This window comes from Falco rusticolus, chromosome 15 (genome assembly GCF_015220075.1).
Source record: "Falco rusticolus isolate bFalRus1 chromosome 15, bFalRus1.pri, whole genome shotgun sequence".
Lineage (NCBI taxonomy): Eukaryota > Metazoa > Chordata > Aves > Falconiformes > Falconidae > Falco > Falco rusticolus.
The window spans coordinates 21,286,917-21,311,171 of record NC_051201.1 but is presented as its reverse complement, the minus strand read 5'-3'; the positions used below and the strand labels follow the sequence as shown (position 1 = coordinate 21,311,171).

The 24,255-nt window shown below is 45.0% G+C and overlaps 1 protein-coding gene across 3 annotated transcripts; it reads right to left on the bottom strand.

The window, feature by feature from the left end:
* Nucleotides 1-562: 562 nt before the first annotated feature.
* Nucleotides 563-23,957, bottom strand: RFWD3 (ring finger and WD repeat domain 3). Of its 3 annotated transcripts, XM_037409143.1 has the most exons (13): nt 23,611-23,957; nt 21,104-21,486; nt 19,502-19,737; nt 17,723-17,823; nt 17,424-17,621; nt 15,317-15,408; nt 13,047-13,161; nt 7,836-8,064; nt 6,508-6,658; nt 4,116-4,292; nt 3,278-3,492; nt 2,526-2,743; nt 563-1,896 (listed from the first exon to the last, which is right to left on the bottom strand). In XM_037409143.1, the coding sequence occupies exons 2-13, from the start codon at nt 21,472-21,474 to the stop codon at nt 1,753-1,755; spliced, it is 2,247 nt and encodes a 748-aa protein (XP_037265040.1). In that variant the 5' UTR covers nt 21,475-21,486; nt 23,611-23,957; the 3' UTR covers nt 563-1,752. The 3 variants fall into 3 exon arrangements, with proteins under 3 accessions (XP_037265040.1, XP_037265037.1, XP_037265039.1); XM_037409140.1 differs by having other exon boundaries at nt 1,778-2,743; XM_037409142.1 differs by having other exon boundaries at nt 1,778-2,743; nt 21,104-21,476.
* Between the last annotated feature and the right edge of the window lie 298 nt (nt 23,958-24,255).

The following is a 24,255-nucleotide window of genomic DNA, read 5'->3' as shown; positions in this document are numbered from 1 at the left end:
GTTCCAGGTACACGGCCTGACTTCGCTCAACCCTTTTCTTCCCCCTCACCTGCTCAGAGCAGTGTGGTTCAGCAAGGACTCATCATTCACCAAAAGCCACCACTACTTCAGTCCGAAGCTCAGTGTCACTCGGAAGCAATACAAAGAACAAGAAAACCTACCTGCACACGGGGTTACCTGGTTATGTTCACAGGATATGCAGTATATATTGACACATTTTTGAAGTATAGCAGCACCAGTTATATTTGATAACTATAAACACTTTATTTTTACAGTATATAAAAATACAGGAACAAGATATTATACATAAAAATATAAAGTTAAAAATAAGATTGAGAAGATCTCTGCTTAAGAGGGAAGACAAACAGGATCATACTGTGCAAGCCCCAGACTTCAGAAAATAAAATTATTCTGGCAGTTTAAGTGGTGGCATACTCAATCCAAACAGGACAGATGCTGCTTACCACTGCCAGAGACGTGCCAAGGGATACACTTCCAGCACAGGGGACTCTCCTCTTGCAGCTTCCAACATCCTTGCAAGTTAAGTTTCATTTTATGTTTAAGGAAAGTAAAGTACTCTTTCATGATCCCCTCAGCATATTTATGCTAAGGAAGCCAAGAGCCCACCTGTCCAGCACACGAGCTGCGATCCCACCTGAGGGGCTCAGAGTCACATAACCCAGTGAGTCTGCAGCACACTTCTGCACAAATACAACTGGAAGCTGGCTGTGACTGGCTGGGGAGCTAGCAACTATGACTAAAGGGACACAAAACAAGGTCAGTGAAAGCAAGCTCATGAAATCCCTGAATTTTCACAGGTTCCTCAAAGAAAAAAAAAAAAAAAAGCAGCCAGTATTGTTTTCCAAGGTACTGGCTGTTTCAGTATGTTGCTGTCTTTAAGGAAGGGCACCACGGAACTGCAGCAGTCAACAGTACAAGAATCATCTCCCTCCTCTTTACTTCTGCTTCTCCAGTTTCATTTTCCACAGCCAAAACATCCAAGTTTGCTTGCAGGTAAAGCAGAGAAAAGAGAAAGGAAAGGAAATGGGGGCAAAGTAGTAAGGAATTAAGTGCAAATTATATGCTCATGGGGGAAAAAAAAAAACCACCTACACACAAAAGATAAAGGTTCTCTGTAGGTTTTCCCAGCCTGTTCTCTCCGTGGCCACAAAACAAGGTCTGCCCTCATTAGGGAATAACTTCCAACTAACCCTAGAACTTCACAAGAACATGGAAGTGTGTTCCTTATAGCAGCGAACTTGCTTTCACACTGAGTATCAGCAACACTAGCGAGATGCCAATATCGCCATCTTTTCATCACCCAGTAATCACAGCAGGACTCCACAAGAAAGTGCAGTGGGAGTCTCAGGTCTTCAAGTTCCTCTTAGTTCCTTGAATCCTAGAAGAGATCTGCAAGTCCCTGTGCCATACTAACACTGGAAAATAAGCAGCAAGACATGCTGGAGACAGTCCAAGAATTACTGCTGTGCTGAGACAGCTTGCAGAGTTTGACTGAAGAAAACTGACCAAAGAAGAAATAAGGGCAGGCCTAAAGAGAAAGATGGAGCAAGAACAAATTGCTCCAGGCATCAGCCCATCCCAGCTCCTGCCTACTGCCAGAAATCTGCTGTAGTGGTTCATGTCTCCTATACACACCACGTGCAAGACAGCAGTCTGGGGCCAAGCAGTCACGTAGGGTTAATCAGCAGCATGTTTGGAAAGCCTCTCTGTGGCAAGTGAAGGGGACCACTCTCACTGCCACTTGTAGATCTTCACCGTCTTCTCAGTCAGAGTAGCCAGGAGGTGGGTTTGGTTCACTTCCAAGGGGCAGATATCCAGCACAGGCAGGTCAGCCTGCAGCTTCTGCAGCAAGGAGCCGCTTCCAGCATCCCATAGCTGTGGGACAGACAAGATCAAAGACTGCAGGATTCTCCCCTCCCATCCAGAACAGAACTTCCTCTCTTGAGAGAAAAAAAAAAAATTTTCCTCCACTTACTTATAGGTCCCTTTCTCTACTTTCACACCCTGCTGGGATGGTCTTTTAACAGACTTGCAGCACGATGTCACCCCGACTGCCTTCTCCTCTGAGCCTGACACGTGAGCTCTCATGCAGCCTGTTGTCCATCCTCTGCAGCTGAGCTGCTTTTTCATATGAAGGGCAACCCTTCTTATCTTCCCCATCACTGCCAAAGCACATGCATCCATCCCTCACGGCACTTACCACTTCAGCTATCCCACCAAGCCTGTTAGAGCACTTACAGTGCCCAACTGTCTTCCTCTGGTGGACAACAGGGGCTCACTGCCTACATTCTTTTCGATGGATGTGGACCACAGGCTTTAGCTAATACCAAGCACCCCACGCTATCAGAAAGTTACACCTACTGTAGCAAGTACAACATACCAACCTGCACAAGGTAATGTGAGTGACAATTCCCAACAAAACACACCAATGCTGCAACTGATAAGGCTTCTCTCTTAAGAATTGCAATAAACCCCTCCACCACACCGAAAGGAGGGAGACATACCAGGGCAGAATTGGATGCCTCATTACCGGCACACACAAAGACGCTGCCATCCTCCTCTGGACTCTGAAAAATGGCATTCTTGGTCAGCAACTTGCAGGTGGGCCCAGCACTCAAAGTCTGAACCAGGTTAGAAGAACACACCACATCTTCAGAGGCCTCTGTCAGCGGGCTGCAAGTCAGTTCCATCACGGCACAATGCACACATGGGTTATTTTTACCTATGTGGCAGGAAAAAAAAAACACAACAAAAAAGGTAAACATTGGAAAATTTAATTGCAGACAAGCTTGAACTGTAGGAATACAGGCAACACAGGACAAGGAGCAATGGACAGAAACTGCAACACAGGAATTTCCACCTACGTATGTGAAAGAACTTCTTTACTGCGAGTGTGACAGAGCACTGGGCCAGGTTGCCCAGACAGGCTCTGGGGTCTCCTTCTCCGGAGACATTCAAAACCCGCCTGACATGACTCTGTGCAGCCTGCTCTAGGAGAGCTGCTTCAGCAGGGGCTGGACTAGGTGGTCTCCAGAGGTCCCTTCCAGCCCTGACCGTGCTGTGATTCTGTGAACACCCCCTGCAGCTGCCTGCTTTTGCCCTCACCCAACTCCTATCTACATGCAGACACTCATTGCTCTGGCTAGGGCAGGGACTACATTTCTGCTGTGCCCTCAGCAAAGCCAGTGTTGAACTCTGCAAACAGCAGCCCAGAGCAGCAATGAAGAGCGCATTGCGGATGCGCGCCGTTACATACTAGGCCTGTATGTTGCAAGGCAGTGCCGTGTGGTGATCTCTGTTTGAATGTCGATGCATCCCCCAGGTTCCAGTGGCAGGTGATGAGGCCGGTAGGTGTTGCCAGCTTTCCGTTCCCAAAAGCAGGCTCCTTCCAAGCTCCCGGCTAATATTCCACCACAAGGCAGCGATGCTGAGGCCATCCGGGGCAGATAGGACAGCGATACCATAGGGCATCTGAAAGTGTGATTACCAAGAGTCAGGGCTGCCAGCTGCAGCTGTACTGGTGTTCTGAAGCCTCACTGCTTCAGAGCTTCAGTCTCTCCAACCACACTGCAAAAAAAGGGCCTAAGCAGGCTAAAAATGGTCCTTCCAGCAAGGAACTCCAATGGGTTTGTCAAGAATAAATGAAATTCAACTTAACTGCTGAACCTTATGTTTCAAAGAAGCAGACAGCACACATCAGGTGCGTGTAAATCAGCATTTGATTCCCCCCAAGTAGAAAAGATGGAAGTACCAGCATCTCACACCTCTTTGTAATTTGTCCTTTCCAAACTAAATATTAAATTCTGCTCCAAAACAACGTCAGTTCTCCTGCTTGGGTTGCACTGGTAGGTCCATTTCTGACCACTGTACACCTTAAAAAGATGCAGGTGCCAAGCACTCATACTAAGTTATACAAATACCACACAACCTTATGAGAGACTTCTCACATCTGTGCTACATTTGAATTCTTGAACAAGAGATTCACATAAAACAATTTAAACTATTACAATTGCTGTGTGGTTTATGGAAGAAGCTATGTTTAGCTTAATATATATTAGTGAAGTTGACAGGAATGAAAAATCCTTATGCCATACCTGGACTTCTGAGGGACTAGTTCCTGGACATGAGAGTTTGTGTCTCTCAAATCATATACCATGATAGAGCCATTGACCAAGCCAGCGTAGATGTAGTTTGTATCATCGAGACACCAGCAGCAGCTCCAGACAGGACGGCCAGTATTGTATGTCTGCACCACAGTATTTGTTGCCAAGCTGCAGGGGAAAAGTAAAGTGTTGGCCCATTGCGCAAGCATCTACTGATGAGAAAATAGCATAATTAAAGTAAGCATATCTAGCTTTTTCAAGTCTTTAGACAGAAATTCAAGTCTCTTTAGACTGAATTCTGAATTAACTCCTCCTTTACTCCAGACATGAAACTGGAAAATCTAAACAGAAATCACTTGGATATTATCAAATGATACGTAATTCTTCCATGCCAGTGCTTCTTTTTCCAGATCGATCTTTGAAGACTGGGAAAGGAAGTCTCTGAGCATGGTCTCAGCTGCCTTACTGGCACAAGAAAGCCAAGTTACTTTTCTGGAAAAAATTAGGAGACATGACTCTAGTGTAATCCTGTCACATTGCATATTCCAGAGATCACAGGGGCTCGTCTCTTCGGATTACATCTCTCATTAATTATTGCCCTCTTTTTGCACAAGAGGAACAGTGCTTATGCCTCAAAAGAACCAGATTTAAGCAAGAGCAAGGCAGCGAGGGAGGTAAAGACAACTAAAAGCACGTTTATAGTGTTAATTCTTTAGAAACGATTTGTAGACAGAAGAATAGGGAAGTACATAGAGGGGTGCAACCCAGAAGAGCAGGTGAAGCTGGTGTCTGATTAGGATGTATTTACAAAGAGCAGTGTTGTCAATATAGGCTTAGCACATGGAGAACAGTGTAAGACAGAAGACAGCACATATCATCATAACTCCGGATAACCTTTACAACACATGAGTTTCTCCCTGGGGAAGATGATCATGCTCAGAAATCCAGAGAAGCAAGTATTTGCTCCCAGGTAAACATAAGGGGAACAATTGCAAAGACAAACCTGGCTGGGGAAACGGAGTTTAGTATCAGAACAGTGACTGGTTTAAAACAACAGGAAAAAAACCTCCACAAAACAACCCGACCACAAAGTCATGGTGCTGTTTTAAAAACTTGCAAGCCAGAACAGGAGATTTAGGGACATCTTGGATTAATTCCTTTTGGTAGGATGACTATGAAGTCAGTAACAAGGGAAGAAAGATGACTAAAGGGGGACTTTTCTTTCAGGGGGCGTCTAAAAGAAGTATGAAGATGCTGCTGAAGCAAGCATGTAACTCCAAGACCTTCTGGGATCAAGCACAAAAGAGGATCACAAGTTCCAACGCAGCCAACCAGGCAGTGAGAGGCAGACATGGGAGTTAAGTATGGAGCAGATACTGTGATGAGAAGCCACTCCCCAGATTAAACCTTGAAATGGTATCAGCTGCATTGGTTAAGAAGTCTGACATGCTGAATTTAGCATCAGACAGTTTTGTTTACTTTTAGCTAGCCTAGCAAACATTTCAACACAGTAACAGGAAAACAACATTCTTTACATTTTTGGTGTAGGATTAAGTTCTCTTCATTTCTTCACTGGTGGGAAAGAACTGGGACTAATCAGCTGTATAACAGACACAAATGCTGCCTAACCCTACACTAACTGACAGAAAGATGTGCATAAAGATGTTCATGTAACTCAGTAAGAATCAATCGACTAACAAGCAGCTTAAGCTTAAGACTGAAAAGCAGCAGAGCAGCAAGAAAAGCATACTCATAGGCTGTAAATTCTAACAGGCCTGGAGACATTTTTTTCAGCTTCTGCATAATTAGTCTCCAATCTGCTAGCCCTAGAGAACCTGTGTTCCTCTAGTACATGCTCAACAATGCCGTTTACACATTTCATGTCCCAGATGAACTCCAGGCTCTGCAAGTTTAAAATGGGAGAAGCCAACACTAATGCAGGGAAGAAAGTGCCCAAACTAACCATGCCTTGTTTCTGGTTTATGCCATACAAGTCCCCATGCTTCACACTTCCCTGCAGTAACAGAAAACCAAGTGGACAGTAAATTTCACATCTATACATTATGTTACATTTGTTCTCAACGTAACTTGGCCAATCCATGCTGAATTACTGTTTTTCCACCAAGTTCTCCATGGGAAAAGTATCACAGACAGGTAGCTCTGTAACACCTCCACCTAAACGACCTGAAAGCATGAACAAGTCTTCCCCTCTGTTAATTCCCACACACAGGAAGAGTATGCAGACCTGATCTCATCTTAACAACACCTTTTGGAAAGCAGAACAGCAAGTGCTGCAAGACATCTCTATTAAGACGGAACAAAATCCAATCCAGTCTCTTGCAGAACTCTACTGGGACAGGTTGTTCACCCCAGCAGGACTCACCTGGTAAGTTTGAGAGTGTTGTCCAGAGCAGCAGAGAGCAGCAAGCCATCTGCTCTATTGCCAAAAGCCAGTCCCCGAATCTGTTTAGTATGGATGGGGATGTACTGACTGCTCTTCAGGTTGGCCACACTCATCATCTTAACACCACAACCTGTCACAGAAGAACAAAGCAGGTTATCGCAAAGTGGCATACGTGTAAAACTAGCAGTTCTCTGCCACAACTACAATGTCTGCACTGAAGCCTGTGGTGGGACGAACGTGTAAGAGTCACTTGCTGTTCTGGAAAAGAACTGCCACAAATCATTCCTTAGTTCAAATGGCACAGGGCTAAATCCTTAAGGATCCCAGCCAGCAAGAGGAAATTCAATATCAGTGTTAACAATTCTTGTTACAAAAGCCTGCTGCTCTTTAGCCAGTTTCTTCAAAGATACTCTTGCCTAGATAAAAGCACACAGTAGGATTACATGGCTATTTAAGAGAACAAGCGTCACTGCAAAGAATGGTTACAGGTGAACTTAACCTGTGTTCTACAAGAGTCACCACAAATCTTCCATTCAGAGACTCATCGCCTGGCCCCAGAAAGCCAGAAAAATAAGGTCAGTTGAATGCAGAAAACAATTTCGTTACGCCTATATAAGGCATATTAATCTCAAAACCATTTACCAAATAAAGTAAGCTTCATCATTCAGAAAGCATTGAAGTACTTTGCTAATAAACTCTCTCAGACTTCTAATGCTACAACTATTTCGCTGCAAAAGCAAGCTGGCACTGGTCCAGATGTCAGGTCACTTGCTCCTGGCCATAACAGCCAAACAAACCCAGGACTGCCCGTGACTTCTTGGCTTCCTATTTCCTCACTGGGAAACAGTGCTCCTAGCATTCATATTAAAAATTCATTGCTTTTGGTTTTTCTTTTAAAGAGTATTGACAAATCAGCTGCATGTGGAGAGATCCACCTACAGTTTGGGGATTTCTCACTCAGGCACTGGAAGCTTCTCTGCAGGCCCTAGTGCACTAGCCCCTTGTTGCTTCAGAAGGCCCACCTTTGCAAGGAGTACCGGACATGCCTTTTACCTTCCTGTGGATGTGGCGCTTCAGCAGAAGAGCCAGAGACCCTCTGCTAGGATTCTGCCGTAGAAGCAATGAGGGAAACTAGCTACCTCACTAGACAGCAGCTCCCAATGCAGGGGCCAGATGAACTACAGGAAGTCTTATGAGTATTCCCAGTTGACAAGGCACATGCAAAGGTCAAAGAGAAAAGCAGAAGCAGGTAGAAAACACATTCAGCTTTCACCTTTGAACCCCCAAATCTTGACTTGCTTAATTACCAGGAATAAAAGTAGACTGGGGAGAAGGCTGTGATACCACAAGACAACTCAGCGAGTCACAGTATGCCATTACTCGACAGTTCCCAGTCTGAGACACCACAAAAACCTTTTCCAAGTGGTACTTGCGCTGGCTCTGGCTGGAGGGCAGGCTGCTGGGGAGGCAGATGCAGGAGCTGCCAGGTTGCTGAGAAGCACTCACATTGTGCTGGGTTACCAAAGCCTTCAGCTCCTGCAAAGAAAAGAAAAAAAAAAAACACCAGAGAGCTTCAATGTGTTGCTGGCAATGAAACCTTCTGTCCTATCTGCTCCAGATGATCCATCTGTGCTTGTTCTTAGACAAAGAGAGAAAATATGGTCCTATCTCCACACTGTTCCTGAAATGCTGGATTTCCAAGTCCACTATGACAGCAAGCAACAAAAGCATTCAAATGCTATGCATGTTCTGGCAGAACATACTCACAGTCTGTTATTGTATGTATTAGACCCTGTGAAAGAGAGGACTCTTGGGCAACACATAAAAGCCAGTAACAATTATTACCAGATCAATGCTGTTTAGAAGAGAACAAACTGCCAAGTATTACATGCAGCTAAACCACAAGAGAAAGTCAATTAAAACCCATTTTCCAGAATTTCCAGAATACCCTATAAAAAAATAAAAGCCCAAGTTTCAACATAAAGGGCGTTGCAGGAAACAAGTCAGTCTAATGAAGATGACCTTGTTCTTTTCTTGTAAACCCTGGGCAGCAAATTCCAGGAACGACACAACTCTCAAGAGCTCCAGCCCTGTTTTCTGCCACCTCCTCCCACCTTTTCCTCCACCTCCACTGATGAATGCTCAAGGATGCTCAGCAGAGACATGACCAAGGACAGCTTCCATCAGCAACAAGGTATTCCTAGATTTCCTCTTTCCACAGAGATCCTCAGGGTGAGCTGGGCTGGGTATGCCAGCAGTAGCAGTGGTATATTATGAGTCAACTAAAAATGCCCCCCAAAAAGGCATTTTAACCAGCTTGTTGTAATCCAAGGTCAAAACCAGACAGTACAGAACCCCAGGGATATTAGAGGGAACATATATATTAAGGAAATTGCTACTTGTTTTCTGTTGTCCAAGCAACATAGATTATGCCTCAGATAGCATGTAATTTTTAAACAATTAAGGGCCACAAGAGTGATGTTACGAATATATTAGTAGACTGCAAGCTAGCTTCAATATTGAAGCAGCCACTACCACTTAACTCACATCTAAGCAAAGGCAGCAGTCCTCAAAGAGGCAAGATCAAAGATCAAGCTCTACATTCACAGTTATCATCAAGACCTATAACTTTTGGAAACTGCCTGAGAGGAGAGCAATTCTGATATTTTACAGAGGTCTGATCTGTTTTGCATCAAGTGCATTGCAAATTCCCCAAGGCAATAAAAAACATAAATACAAAAATAAAAACTGAAGACTCAAGATGATCCCATCAGAACAAAAAGGCAAAAGAAAAACAACCTGGGAAGATGTAGTGTGGGGGTGCTACGATGCTTATGATGGAAGCTATAGCTTTGGGCTTAGAGTAAGAAGTCAGTGAAAACACAGGTAACTTGGAAGAAAGTGACTTTTAATCAAAAATTTAATAAACTCATTATTTCTAAGTGGCAGGAGGATACCACCACCGATTATCAGAATACATTAAAATTATTTGTTGCTCTGGGGAGTTTACAAACCTCTCCTTGTCACCTGCACTCAACTTTTACACCAGTTATTAAAAAAGTAAATGTATTCAAAAAGGTAATGCAATCCTACACCTTCTGTTAAGCAGCTCTGCAGGGTTTTCCCGATGCCCAGTGTTACCCGAGGGCCTCGAGGGCACATGCATCTCCCCGCACCCACTATGACCACCTCCTAGATGTCAGCTTGCCATTGCAGAGATGAACAGTCACACAGGTTGGGGAAAGGAGAGGATCCACAGCAGAAGCCTTCCTGAGCAGTATGCGTAAGAAGTAGAAGAGCACAATGAACAGGAAGACCACTAGCTACAACAAATTCAGAACAGTTTTCTTTTGGGTATTAGGTTACAGTCTTAATAGCTGATATGAAGCTTTAAAGACTGACAGCCATCTGATAACTGCCTCCCTCTCTGGCTGCGCTCCCACAGACCTCTCACAGAAGCCATACCTGCTATTTTGCACTACACGGCCCCAGCCTTGCATTTAATAGAGATAATCACGTGGCTGTACAACCGCAAGCTGCGGTGCAGCACTCCAGGCATTCTACCTTCCTTTGGTTCAGGTTCAAATTCAGTCCAAGGGACACCGAGTATTTTTAATCTGCTTCACTACAAGTAACAACTGAATGAAATACTGGCTTTTACCTCTTTAGATCTTCCCTAGGGATCCACTGGAGGGGGACACAAAGATCAAAAAGATCAAAGATTTTTATGCAATAAAACCATTAGCCTAAACTTTTTCTAAGTGTATTAGGTTCAAAAATTTTTATTCACATTTTGCCATCCAATTCCTTTTCGATGCTCTGAAAATCCTATTAGAAAAGCTTTTCCAATACATCAAGCAATATAAACCAATTTCTGCAAGGCTCACAATGACACTTGCATTCTTCTCCACAGCAGTGTGCTATCTCCTGTCATCAGCCTGCCAGTCCTCCCTTCACTGCTCCATACACAGAGCTACTGTTTCCCACTCACAAAAAATCAATCTCCTACCCACTCCATCAGTGGTATTCATGCCAGAAGCCAGAGATGGTTTGCTTATTGTTAGATAACTTTCACTGAAAATTTTGGCAGATTCAAGAGTACGGCAGCAGCTCACATCTGATCCTCAACTTCTTTGTGCTCGCAAAGGAAAAAAAACTTCAGGCAAAAGGCTGGCTTCAGTAGCACTGCTTCCAAAACGCAAGCCTGACCCTGCCGTGCAGCATACAGCTCAGCACAGCACACACTGCAGGCTTACGTACAGAAACAACACTGCTGACAGATTTCTTCCAGAGTTTTAGTTTGCCACCTACCCTCTCTCCCCTCAACTCCCAAGTTCCTTTCCTCATACATTTTCATGTAGCTAAAGACTTAAAAAAACCATCACTTTTCTAGCCTCATCTTAAACATTTGAATAACAAAGTACAATGGACAACAGCAGAGAAAAACGTGTACAAACCTAAAAAAAGTTCACAACTTGTGACATGACTGCTGCTGAGGCACAGCTTTCAAGCACATTAGGAACAAAAAAAAAAAAAAAAAAAATCACCTCACACAATGACTTCTGGGGGGAAACCAATGGCGTTTGCTCTCCATAAGGCTTCAGACGCCAAGGCTTGTATGCAACCACTGAACATCACAACTACAACTGAACCTTGCCGTATCAAACGTCCCTTTGAGCATAGGGAGATTTCGCGCATTTCTTTTGAAATCCCACAGCACTTGGTTTTCTATGTTGACTTACAGCTTTGTATGCCAGTTAAACATGTTTTCTTGTGCCAGCAGTAGCCTTGCTTGCTGAAAGGAGCAGGGCAACAGACTCAAGATTTAACAAGGCAAGTTCTGATTGGGGGCGGGGGAAGAAAAAAAAAGGCTTCTCAATGAGGATAGTCAAACAGTGGGATGTCCAGAGAGGATGTGTGATCTGCTCTCATACACTCAACACCTGGCATGACAGTGCCCTGAGCAACCCAGCCCAATGCTGAAGTGAACCAGCTTGCGTTGGGCTCGAAAACTGCAGGGTCCCTTCCAACCTCAACAATTCTATGCAAGTAGTTGCTTACTAAATAACCTCTCATAAGAGAAGGAACTCGTTAGGCATATGCTCAAAATCTAATCAAACAACTTAGAGATTTATTCCACACTTCCTGCTGATTTTTCTGCTCCCCAGCAAATTGTTTTACTTTTTTCATAGTATAAACAAGCACCTTAAAATTGCTTCCAGCATTCACATTAACCACTATAGGACAGTGATGAATGCAGTATAAATACTGAAACAGAGCTTAAAGAACACAGGGTGCTTAATCTTTATAACATGCAACTTCAATTCCATTAGACTGGACACTCTATCATTTAACACCAAAAGAACTGCAAAGGGACATTACAGACCTGCAGTTTTATCTTATTCACATTTTTCTTGAACCAAACTTTAAAGTGGACCCATTTTCTTATTAGCTCTGATAAGCTTACAGCTTCATGCAGGAATTTAAGCAAACAATTTATAAAAGACTTATCTTACATCACACAGGAAGACTTCAGCAAAGAGGATGTTGCTTAATGTACAGACATGAATAGCCGAGGCTATAAAAAAATCCAGAAGTAGAGAAGAGTACAAAATTAAGTGAGTTACTAGACAGCAAGAGATTAGATAGCTTCTACTTCACACAAAAGAAAAAAAAAGCAGCAAACTGGCTATGAAACAGACTGCTGGAAAACCTAGCAGTAGTGGAACATGCCAGATAATTCAGTTGGAAGCACCAGTAGAGTCCACCATTCATAGGAATTCTGCAAAAGCAGCTGTGATGGGTTACAACATATCACAGTACTGCATAAGCCAGACAGGAAGCAGACGATTAGCAATCGGTCATTTATTTTCAGTAATTTGTATTCTAAGGGGACAGAGGTGCCTGTTAGCAGCTGTTCAGCCCATGCATATAGCCTACCCCGCTGACAGGCCAGGTCTCATGGGACCAGAAGGTGCTCAAGTAGAATGCTGACTGACCTTCACAAAAAACAATAGTGGGGGATTGTTGTTTTCTTTGTTTTTTTGCAAGCAGTCATACCGCTTCATAAACCACTTCTCAAAGACTCTTGACTAACTAGTGATAATCAGTACCATCACACATTTACTAGAGCAATTTTCAAAGCTTATTTCGATGCACCTAAGAGAAAACTTAAGGCCTCGAGTTTGATGCTGTATTATCAGGCCTTTACAGGCACCACAAAACCCAAGGAGCAGCCTCCAATATAATCAGCCAAAAGACACCCTTTACTGCGAAGCTGTGCTTCCAACTTTGATGAAGTCTTAGAAGAACGCAAAAAAAAGATTGGTGTTAGATAGTACACGTGAGTACGCCAGCATGGGATGTTCAGGTGAATCCTGATCATTCACCAATTGAGTTTACTAAATCTTGCTGCTTATTAAAACTGGAAGCCTGCCTTCTCAGTCCCCTAAGGGAACGTACAAAAGACAGGCTGAAGAGAAAGGGAATCCTCTGTGTATTGGTAGCATGAGGCTCACCTGAACTTGCTTGCGGAGTTTGCTGCATTCGTCGGTCAAAACCTGCAACTGGAGACGGCTCTGTGCAGATTCCAGCTCTGCCTGTCTCCGCAACATTTGCTCCTTTGCTAAAGAACTAGAGAAACAAGAGAAAAGCAATCCTTAGGACTAGGTATCATCTAGGATGCTTCTCTGGGCTGTCAACTCCTATCCTCGGGCTTCATTCCAAAACAAGTTCTGTTCAGGCAAATTCAAAAGTAACAGAAAATCTGGTACCACACTCATCCAGTACATTCACCTCAAGATGTTCTCAGTTATACAACTGTAGTGCATGACTCACTCAACTATTGTTCCATAGAAACAGCAGCCTTTCTTCTCACCCTCTGCAAATGTACTAATTTAGTAGACTGAAAGAGAAATCAGTTTGGTTTTTTCCTACAGAAACAGTTTAGCAAATTCTCTACCACCAATGTCCACACAATATACCATGTCAGTAATACAGCAAGTCATAACACAGCAAGATCTTCACACGTGTTTCTACTACCAGTAACTAATTGTGTGTTTCAGGAAAAGATAGCTGTACCAGAAACAGACAGATACAGATAAATTCTCTGTGAATGCCCATATAGAAGCCATACTTGCTACCTCACCTTAAGCCTAAAAAGCGCATAAACACCATTTAATAGCAGCAGTTTTGGTAACATACTTCCATTTCTCTCTCATAGAGGCTTTGCACATGAAAGAATAGTTAAAGAGGAAGAAAAAAATACCAGTATTCCTTAAAATTATCTGTACATTTGGTCTATAATGTTGACCACTGCATTCTGCACTTCAAAAGCTACAGTATTCCAGTCGTTTCACTAGTTCCTGTGCAGGGAGACCCCAGCTTGCCTAAGAACCTTCTAAATGTACAGACCTAGCTTTGCACGTTGACCAAGCACAGAATTCTGTCATTTCCCTACAGCTTCTGCACGATTTTTTCCTTCCTGCAGAAGAAACAGGTGAAATGCTCTATTTAACCACCGCAAAGACATTCTTTATATAAGTACCCAGAGCCTGAAGGCTGGCTCTTTTGAATGTGAAAAACAAAGCCCATGATCTTATACCCAATAACAAGGCTATGTGCAAACAATATTGATGCATGCACCAGTGTTCACATTTGTTCTCCACTGGTGACTGTGTGCCACGAAGCAGCCGCTGCCAGCTACTTCCCTGGACTGAGGCAGTCATTGGTGTCTGCCTCCCAACAAAAACAGGGGGCAGAGGAGGTTAGGGCAAGTGGGGAATGGCTGCAGCAAGATTCTGAGACACAAGCAGCAGTTAGACAACTACCTCTCCGTGACAGGTAAGATTTAAACACCGAAATGCTTTCTGTGCTTTTGAAAAAAACGTCTTATTTATCATTTGTTTTGCAACGTCAATCCAGTAAAAGAAGTGTGACCCTTCTAAAGGTACAGTTCAAACACCATCAGGCAGGGGCAATCTGGACAGAAGAGATATTTTTCCCTTCGTGACAGTTTCTCCTCAATAATTTCTGATCAGTAATTACCAGGACAGTGAGGTTTCTGTTGAAAGACTAGCAGTCTAGTTAGAGATATGTGAAGACCCCAATTAAATTCTATTCACTACAAGATTCAGGAGAACCCAGATATCTGCAGCCTTCTAATTTCAGGATAGTAACTGTGACAGCATCTTACTGAACAGAAATTAATCCCCATTTTCATACCTGCTTTTCCTTTTTTCAGTAAGTCTACATTTTAAACTTGGAGGGGGGAAGCAGAGTCATAGTAATGCTTGCTGACCTTTTGTAAGTAAAGCTACATGAAGAGTTTGACAAAGCAAGATGGAAAGCGATTCATGCGAGAGGTTACTCCGTTTAATGCATGCAGAAAAGACAGCAGAAAAGGTCAGCTATTCAAGACCCTTGCATTTTAACTATGCCTCGCTTTTCTCATTTAATGATGAATTAGCAATAAACAGCTTTTTGGCAACAACTCTGCATGTTCTCCATGATGACATTTCAGGATACAGCACAAGAGAGTTTTTTCTATTTCAGTGCCGCAAAGCACAAACTCAAGAATTCTGTTCCAAAAGAAAATTCTCCTGGGTAAGACACATGCAATACGGCAAGGCCTTGGTTTGTTAAGCCTGCCATACTCCTGATAATCTCCAAGGGAATGCACAAATTGCTTTAGACAATACAGGAAATTAAAGCATGAAGTAGAAGCTAGACTGCAGCTTTCAGTAGCATGCAGTCAGTGAGGCCGTATCTTCACATGGAGACTCCATACCTTTTCATGCGTTCCTGCTCACTCGTATCCAGCGCTTTCAAATTGCAAGCATACAGGATCACAATGTCAGAACGTTTTGCCTTCTTATTGCACTGAAAGAAAAGACAAGTTCAGTTCATCTATGAGAATTTAACCAATGCATCTCTACACGTTGCTAGGTACTGTTTTGAAAAATTGTTAAAGCAATTTTTAATTTCTTGAAGCATCAGCAACGCAGCCCGGTCAGCTAAGTTCCAGGGACAAAAAAACCCAACAACCACCAGACAAAGGAGGGCAAAAAGATCTAAAAACAAAACACTAGCCCAACTTCTGTTTTGAAAAGATTAATACGGGCTGCCCAACAGACAAGGATTTAGAAATCCCTGAGTATTCTCCCAACTGTTATTTATCTACTATACTCCTTTAATCAAATCCCATAGGCCCAAATCCATAAAAGCATTCCAGTGTCAGTAGGAAACACCGACATCTCACCGATTTCAACGATACACAGGGATATATTTCAATAACTTCGTGCACCCGGCTATGACCACTTTGTACTTTAGGTTCATCTTAAAAATAAGAGATAATACTTCCCCCTGAGTTGAGATTTGGAAGAAACGATACCATCTGGAAGCTCACTGCTTCGCTAATACACTTTGCGGATCAGAAGAGAGGCAGTGAATACTCAGCTCTAGTAACCTCTGCTGAACACTAAATTACTATGTGCGCTTAAAATGCAGGCTTCTCTATTATTTAGTAGCGTGAAGATATCATGAGCAACAGTTTCAGATCAGATAAACCCTCTCCCTTCATAAAGGGCTGCCTTGCAGAGCAGTAAGTGGCTAAGACAGCCCTCCTGGCAGCCGGCAGCTGTCACTGGCCCAAGCAAGAACGCTGCAATTTCACAGCAACTTGCACTCAAGCCACTTAGTATACAGAGCACCACGCACAGCAACTCTGTGCTATTCAATCAGAGGACGCCCAGTTGCAGAAGGACAGCGACTGAGAATGAAGGGAGGATGATTTAGCTGCAACGTTCTCACCAGACCAAGTTCTCCCACAAAGTTTTCAGTAATTACATCACCAGAAGAAAAAGAGGAAGCAAGCACCCCTTATGTGTATTTAGGATTCAAGAAGAAAGCAGTCACAGAATTCCAAAAAGTAAAGATGCCTGGAAGGCCTCTGAGAATTCTGTCTGGGGCCAGAGTAGGTGAAGAAAAGCTTACACAGTATTGACAGTGTTAAAAATAAGGTTTGGGCCTTTGCTATGGCAACAGTGATTCTTTAGGTTTCATCAGAGTGCACGTCAACAGGAAGTTTCTTGCTGAGAGGAGGGAATCCTGCACAAAGTCAAGCAAGACCATGAAGGTTCTCAAAATGACAAAGCCAAAGAAATCCTGAGCTTCCAGCCACCGAGTCAGAAAGCAGCAGAACTGAACCCTATTTACCAGGTACTCGTTGCCCTATTTTTTTGTCAACATTGCTTTCTGGAGAAAAGGAATAAGGAATGGAAACACATCACAGAAGCACAGACCTAATTGAAAGGGATCAGTATTACCCATGCAAACAAAGCTGAAAAGAGCACCTTAAAGAGCAGATCTATCATCACAAATGGACATTAAAGGATGCAACTTGTTTCTCAGTTTACTCTCTGCAAGGTACCTTAAACAACCTGATCTGCTTAAAGCCTGCAAAAGCAGATGCAGTTCAAAACAGAAGATTAACCAGCTGAAAACAGTTCTCAAACATTGATTTCTTGTCCAATAACGTACTCTTTACGCTTAGTTAATTGATTCTAGGAATCTGTCTGCCATTGCTACACTCTGGGACCACAGTGCAGTGTTCTGAAACCACTTATACAGGTTTAACACTTGAACTCTCCAACTTCTGTGTCTGCTACTCAAAAATACTTCAGGAAGAAAATCCAAGTCAGAATTCCCCCTTTAAAGTAGTGCTAGTTGTTCCTGGCCTAGCTACATCACAATAATGGTGATTTTTGTTATTTCTGACAGCAGACAAAGGTGGACTCTTCACGCAGCAAGCGGTTAGAGCAGTTACGGTGACCACACCTGCAGCAGAAGTTACCCAACAGCAAGCCCCTTCCAGCGCACATAAAGATCCATGTTACCTGGGGGCATTTCCCTGCCTGTCCCTTCAGCCACCTTTCAATGCACGTGTAACCAAACAGGTGTCCGCACCGCAGCGCTGAGAGACGGTGGTTCCCGGTGTTGGTCCACTGCTCAAAGCAGATAGTACAGGTATCCCCTTCCTCCTCGTCTCGTGGCGCAACACAAACTGGTGGCTCCAGTTTCTTTACTGGAGTCCTCTAGGATTAAAAATTAAGAAAAAACACACAACACTTTTTTTTAGACAAAGGCACCATTTATCCTATTTAATCTGTCTCCAAAAGCATTTAGGTCACCTTACCTGCTTTTCCTGGACCTCAGCCTCTTCATCTTCATTACTTCCACGTTCTGCAGAAGCTTGAGACAAAGCTTGAGGCAGCTCTGCCTGGATCAGACTGGAAACTAAAGAAAGCATTGCTTAAATAAACTGATATATAACAGGAGTAAAAAGGAGTTCTTCTTGACCTGAAATCACCAAGGCATAAGGTAAGCAGCACAACTGCACAGGTAACATACAAAGCTTCAGATCAGTGCCCTGGATAAGGCAGGTCAGGCAGTCTGTGTGTAAGCCCTTCTATTCGTCAACAGTATTGCTGAAGAATTTTATGTTTTCTTTTATAAAAAGCAGCAGAATTTCAGTGAAAAAGACAAACGTTAACTGGATTTTCTAACCTGCTCGAAACAAACACATCTGCATACAGGTCTACATTTATGCTGATATAAGGTTACACCCCTGCGTTGTTATGCCCAGAGAAAGACAAACAACCAACATGCAGAAGTTATTTTGCCAAGGGATCTAAGCATGCATATTTCATATGCCAAGAAAGCATTTACCGTATGCTATCTTTCCGTTCACCCCGACTTAAGTGGTTTTCCAGCTGGTTGTTGTCCGAACTAGCAATTCTGTTGGGCCATATGTTTTTGTGGTGGGCCTCTGTTCGCCCTTCTGTTGAAGCATGGGCACACAGAAAAGCTAAATTTGTATTACCACCACCAGCATACTATAAAAGGAGCAGATATCATTGTGTCCCCAATATCTCCTCACAAAACGACAGCGCCGTTAGTCACATTTAGTATTCAAGGCAGATAACCCTGGCCAATGTCAATGAAGATTTCAGCCTCTAAGGTTCTGGGCTGAAGAGGAACCAGTGGCTTTATATAAGCAAAAAAGGCAAAGGGAATTCCAGAAAACCCAACAGAGAGCATATGTTCACACAATATTAGACAGCACTTAACAGCTTGAGCTCCTGTCACGTGTAAGACTAGCTCAGAGCAAGCCAATTCATCTGTTCAAAAGACACCTCATAGATGTACCCTCAAAAAAAGGTGTCATGGTGGGCTGGCCAATCAATAACAAAACTAAGGGCAGACTGTGAAACATAAGGACATTCCTTAGAGACTGAAGTAAAATAACCTAATCTTGTTCTCATATTCTCTGGGCATCAATAACATTGACAAATTGTTAACCTGCTAGTCACTCTTACATAAACTGCTTGCGTTCATCGCAATGTCACTGAAGTGCATGGCAGCCTGTGAACTAGATAAAGGATGGCGAGCCAGAAAAAGCACAGGAAAGACGCCAACCAAGAAGCCCACTGTCCTAAGCTCCATCTCCTCAGTTAAGTGTCACAAGGAGTTGCAGGAATGAAAAGAAAACCTCTGAACCAAAGCAGACTGAAATCCCAAATAACTAAAAAAATACTGAAAGCACTGCTGATCTCCAAGGTGCAACTTGATGACTTCAGTAATGCTCCTTGACAATATACAACTGCAGAAGCATGGTAATAATTTCTGAACTTGAAGTTACTCTGTATATTTCCGGGATTATTTATAAGTAGCAGCCTGCAAATAGCAAAAAGATTGTATTTAACATTACAGTAGCAATCACCTATTGCCACTACTGCTCTTAGGAACTGCTTGCTGGAAAGCCTTGTGGTAGCAATCAGCTCCCAACAGCTGTGGCATAATCATCTCTTAACACTATCTGTTGTGAAGCTTGAAAGGGTTTCCCCACTGAGTTTTGAAACAGCAAGATGAGTTTCTGCAATCTGTCGCTACACAGCTCAACCACAGCACAAACCTCCTGAGCTCGCTGCTGGAGGCATCTCCTGGGCTGATGGTAACAGTGGTGCTGCAGCCTCCACCGCTTCCTCTTCCTCCTCAGAAGTGCTGCTGTCGGAGTCGCTCAGTTCTACTGTTTCATCAGAGCTGTGTTCCTGGTTGTCTCTCATGATAGGCAAGGGCTCCAGGCGCAGAACTTGTCCTGTAGCTGGCTCCTGGGTCCTGCTGACTTGAAAGTAGCGGTCCAATGCTGCCCTGAGTCCGGGAAAACAAGAAATAAAAGCCAGTTATTACAGGTAAGCTAAAGACTTGGCACGTTTCTCCACACTTGTTTGCAGTAAAATTGCTAGGCTCTGACAGCCATAGGAAGGTAGCAAAGTTATCAAGACAGACTTTCTCTAGTAGCAGGGCAATCCCATACAATGGCCCGTTTTATGAACCACCAGCAGTACCACACAGCAACACTTCATTTTGCTCAGCTCAAAGAAAATCTCTTTCTGGTTACGATACTGCTTTCTTTTGGGGTGGGGTGGGACTGGAGAGAAGAAAAGCAAAGTATTGTTCACCAATAGCCTAAGGAACTCCTTATCGGTACCTTCAGTCCTCAAGCCTGGTTCCCATAGCCATTGGTAACTTTAGATGCATGAGGCTTGTGTTCGAGTCTCATTCCATTGACTACTTGGTGCCTGGGTTTTCTGCTTTCCCTCTTCTTTTCTACTGGAACTTCATCCCTGGATAGAAACATCCTCCCCTCTCCCCCCATTCAGTTCAGCTATCTTAATTATCCCTCAGATTCAAAAGAGAAGCTTTTCAGCTTGCCTTCTAGCTTTGAGAACTACAGTGACCTTCAGGTGCAATCCAAGGGCAAACAGTACAGTTATGTTTAACCATCTGGGAGGAGAGGAGTTCTTGGTCTCACTGAATTTAAACGCAATGCTCCAGTTAATTATAATTTCGCCCTCAGCATTTACAAAAGCTACAAAGATGAGACAAAAAAACAAACCAACCAGAAACAGAGATGTCTTTCCAGCTGGAGAGCATTCCTACTCTGAATCACCCTTTAAACCCATCACAAATGTATTAAACACAGAGTATTTTTTTCTTTGCCTGGAGGTAACAAAAAAAACCTACAGAAAAATACTAGTTTGCATGTTTGCAAAAGTTTCTGCAGCAAATGTCACCAGAAAATTTAATCAGGCAGTCCCCAAATCAATGGTGAAATGCAAAACAGAGCACAAGCTCCACTGAGCTAAATCCTGGCTGGAACTGCTGAGAGTCAGCACTGCTGAAGGAAGCACCGACAGGAATCTGGCAGAACAGAGGGAATGGTGGGCGCAGAAGCTCTGCAAGCAAGATGGGAAGTGTAGAAGGACACAGGAGTCAACACTACCACTGCCAACACAAGAAACAGGGGGATTCACTTAACAGGAGCAAAGATCCTATGAGAAGAGATCAGAAAGCACAGTGCTATTGCTGAGCTTAAAAGGTATGTGAGGGGCTCAGAATCTGGTCACCAGCACACACCCGGACTGAGCCGGGCTCTATAAGCCAGGAAGCAAGGCGGATTTAAACTGATGCCAGACCTGATAACAGTTCAGACCCAATTTAATTTCTGCTTTACCTGGCACTGACTGTCCTCTGGGAACCACCAATCCTCTGCTGCCTGTTAACTCTTCTCACTCGCGGATACTGCGGCACCCACAGCAGCTCATGCAGATCAAGTACCCCTAGCTGCCTTCGCAGCCTGCCCCGAGGCGCAGCAGGACTCGGCTGCGGGTCAGGCTCAGCAGCTGCCGCCCTTGTGCCACCATTCGCTGTGACAACAGCGTCATCAGCAGGAAGAACCGTACTGCTGCCACCTCCCTCACCAAGCACCGGAGCGCTGGACGAAGGTGCTGCGGGAGCAGAGGGCTCTGTGGGAAGCGTCCTGAGGTTCTCCACAGGGTAACCAGCCACAGGTTGCAGATCAACTTGCATCTCTTCTTGAGCCATTTCTGCAAAGAGTTGAAGAAAACCAGTATTTATTTGCAAGCATGCACACGACTTCAAGCCAGACTGTAGCAAGCATCGGATGCAGCTGTCAGCTACTACAAAAGCCTTTATTTCAGACTCAAGAAAAAATTTATCCTCTTGCAGCAGAGCTAAACCACCTCAAGTCGATACCCGTACATGCGCTGGCACAGCACAGCAGCACCCTCCCAGAGGTCCGGGCTTGAAGTCTTTGGCTCAACAGCAGCTAGCACAAAGGTACATCGCAAAGCTGACTTAAGTAAGCCTTTGGATGAACGTGGGAAGTTAAGGATTTCTTGCTGGCATCATATACTTGCCAGTAAATTCACATGGATCTTGGAGAACAGAATTTGGAAATATTTGAGAGATTCTCCACTGCACAAACACCCACAAATACAGACACAAGCAGCTCTACAATGCAGTCCTTTGTTTCACTGCTCTCAGGAGGTGAGTTTATTTTCAAGTTTCTTTGAATAACATTCCGTTATGGCAACGGATGACATCGACCCTCACCCACAGCTCACTTAACAGGCCTTTCAGGTGCTTTATATTCACCAACACTGTGCAAACCCAGAAAGGGTTATCATAGCAGAACGCACAACTGAGACGTTACAGGTAGCAAGTTGCCTACAGCATCAGCATTTGTTATTCCATATCAGCCTGAGACTAGATAAACATGAAACTTGCAGTAAAGCCTCATATATATTATTTAGGGATGGCTACCCTACAAACACCTCTGGGATAAAAGGCTTCTGGTTACCTCCTAAACAGAAGGGCTACCTTAGGTTTTGAAGAAAACCAGAGGAGACAACAGTCTGTGCATTGCTAATTATTATGCTGCTGTCGGCCACCAAATTAGAGCGCTTTAATCACTGTGTTCTACAGGCAGTCTTACAACACAAAAAAGTTGAATATTATTTCATTAATTGAATAAATAGATGCACAACAAAAAACCAAACCAAATAACAACAACAAAAAAAAGTCCTTTTTTGCAGGAGGTGTGTGAATTAAAGCCTGCAAGCTGCTGAAGGTCATTCACATTCTCAAAAAATACCTAGGCAATCATAAACCTGAAAGGCCTTGGGAATTGCAGACCTTTAGTGCTACTTAAGAGTCCGAAGCACACACCAAAATTTATTAGGCTAGGCACTGTGCAAACAGGGCAAAGGCTGCTTTTAGTACAAAGAATAACTAGAAAAATCTACACAAGAATTACTAGAGGGGGATGTAATAATAGCCAAATATTTTTATAGACCTTTTAAGACATTCTGACTTATGAATTGCTCTGTAATTCTTATCCTAATGCCCAATTCCTTCGAAGTTTGGCCAAAAATAGATGTGAAATGCCACCTCCCCCAGGAACAGGCAAGGTATGAAGCTGTCAGTGATCAGGTGCTGCTGCTACAGTGCTGAATTCACAGTCGTGATAAAAGTTGCCGTGTAGAACAGACCCTTCAATTTCCCCATAAATTGTGAGACTTAAACCAAGTGTATACATCCACCCCAGCACGGATTAAAATGCTGCGTATGTCTTAATAAAACAAAATTGTAAAGAGCTGTTAACACAGACGTTTTCACCACTCAGCCTCAGAGGCTTTGAGGGGGGGCAAGGCCGGGGCGTCCAGCCAGCCAGTGCCCGCGGCGCCCCCCGCAGTGCCGGCAGTGCCCCCCGAACCGGGGATCACCGGGGGCAGCGCCCGCGGGGCCGGGCAGCGCCACGGGAGTCCCCGGGCACCGACCCGGAGGCCGAAGCAGAAGCCCCGGGCGCTGCCCAGGCCCCTCCGGCCCCCCCCAGTCACTGCGCGGCACCTGCTTCACCGTAACCCAAAATAAACGGCCAAGGCCTCACAGCTCGGCACAAGCGGGTTTACTCGCGGCTCTCCCGTGTCTTAAATAACAACCGACCACACAAGCGGCGCGGAGCGGGGCGGCCTCTCCCCCGCCAGCCCGAGCGCCCGGGCCCGCCATCGCACAGGCCGCCGGAATGGGCCGAGCCGTGGCAGGACCCGCGTTCCATCCCCGGCCGCCGGGGTCCAGCCGCGCCTGCGGGGCTCTGGGACGCCGGGCCGGGGGAGGCGGCCTAGGGGACGGGGACCGGGGCCGGGACCCTTCGCTCACCTGCCAGTAGGCACAACCGTCCTGCTCCAGCACCGCGCCACCACGTCTGTGCCCGCTTCTATTGGGCAACCAGCGTCCTGACCCGCCTTTCTTATTGGCCAACCACTCTGTCCGTCTCCCCGACGGAAGGGCGGGTGAAGGCTCACAGGCAGGGTCTGCTCTGATTGGCCAGAGTGCCGTAGGGCGGGCACGGCTGATTGGGTGGAGAGAACGCAGGCGCTGCAGGGGGTGGGGCGAGCGCCGGGATGTGAGTTTCCATTGGGGGAGCCGCCGCAGGGGCGAAAAGAGCGGGAGCCCCAGCGGATTCAAACTGGGGCCGAGGTGGGCGGGGCCCTACCATGGCGGCGGGGCCCTACCATGGCGGCGGGGCCCTACCATGGCGGCGGGGCCCTACCATGGCGGCGGGGCCCTACCATGGCGGCGGGGCCCTACCATGGCGGCGGGGCCCTACCATGGCGGCGGGGCCTGCAGGGCCCCGAGGGAGCGTTGAGGGAGCCCGGCCCCAGCAGCCCGCGGGCAGCGGCAGGCCTGAGGGGACGCTGGCCGTGTCCCGTCCCTCTTGATCCCCCTAGCAACCGGGGTTCCTGCCGGCCTCCCCTGGAGCTCCCTGGGGGCGGCCCCTCGGGGGCAGGGCCTGAGATGGGG

Coding starts and splice junctions, on each gene's coding strand:
- RFWD3 (XM_037409140.1), bottom strand. CDS start 21,474: ATGGCTCAAGAAGAGATGCAAGTTGATCTGCAACCTGTGGCTGGTTAC. Junction 19,738..21,103: donor CAGAGGACAGTCAGTGCCAG/GTAAAGCAGAAA, acceptor TCCCGGACTCAG/GGCAGCATTGGACCGCTACT. Junction 3,493..4,115: donor CTAGTCCCTCAGAAGTCCAG/GTATGGCATAAG, acceptor TCACACTTTCAG/ATGCCCTATGGTATCGCTGT.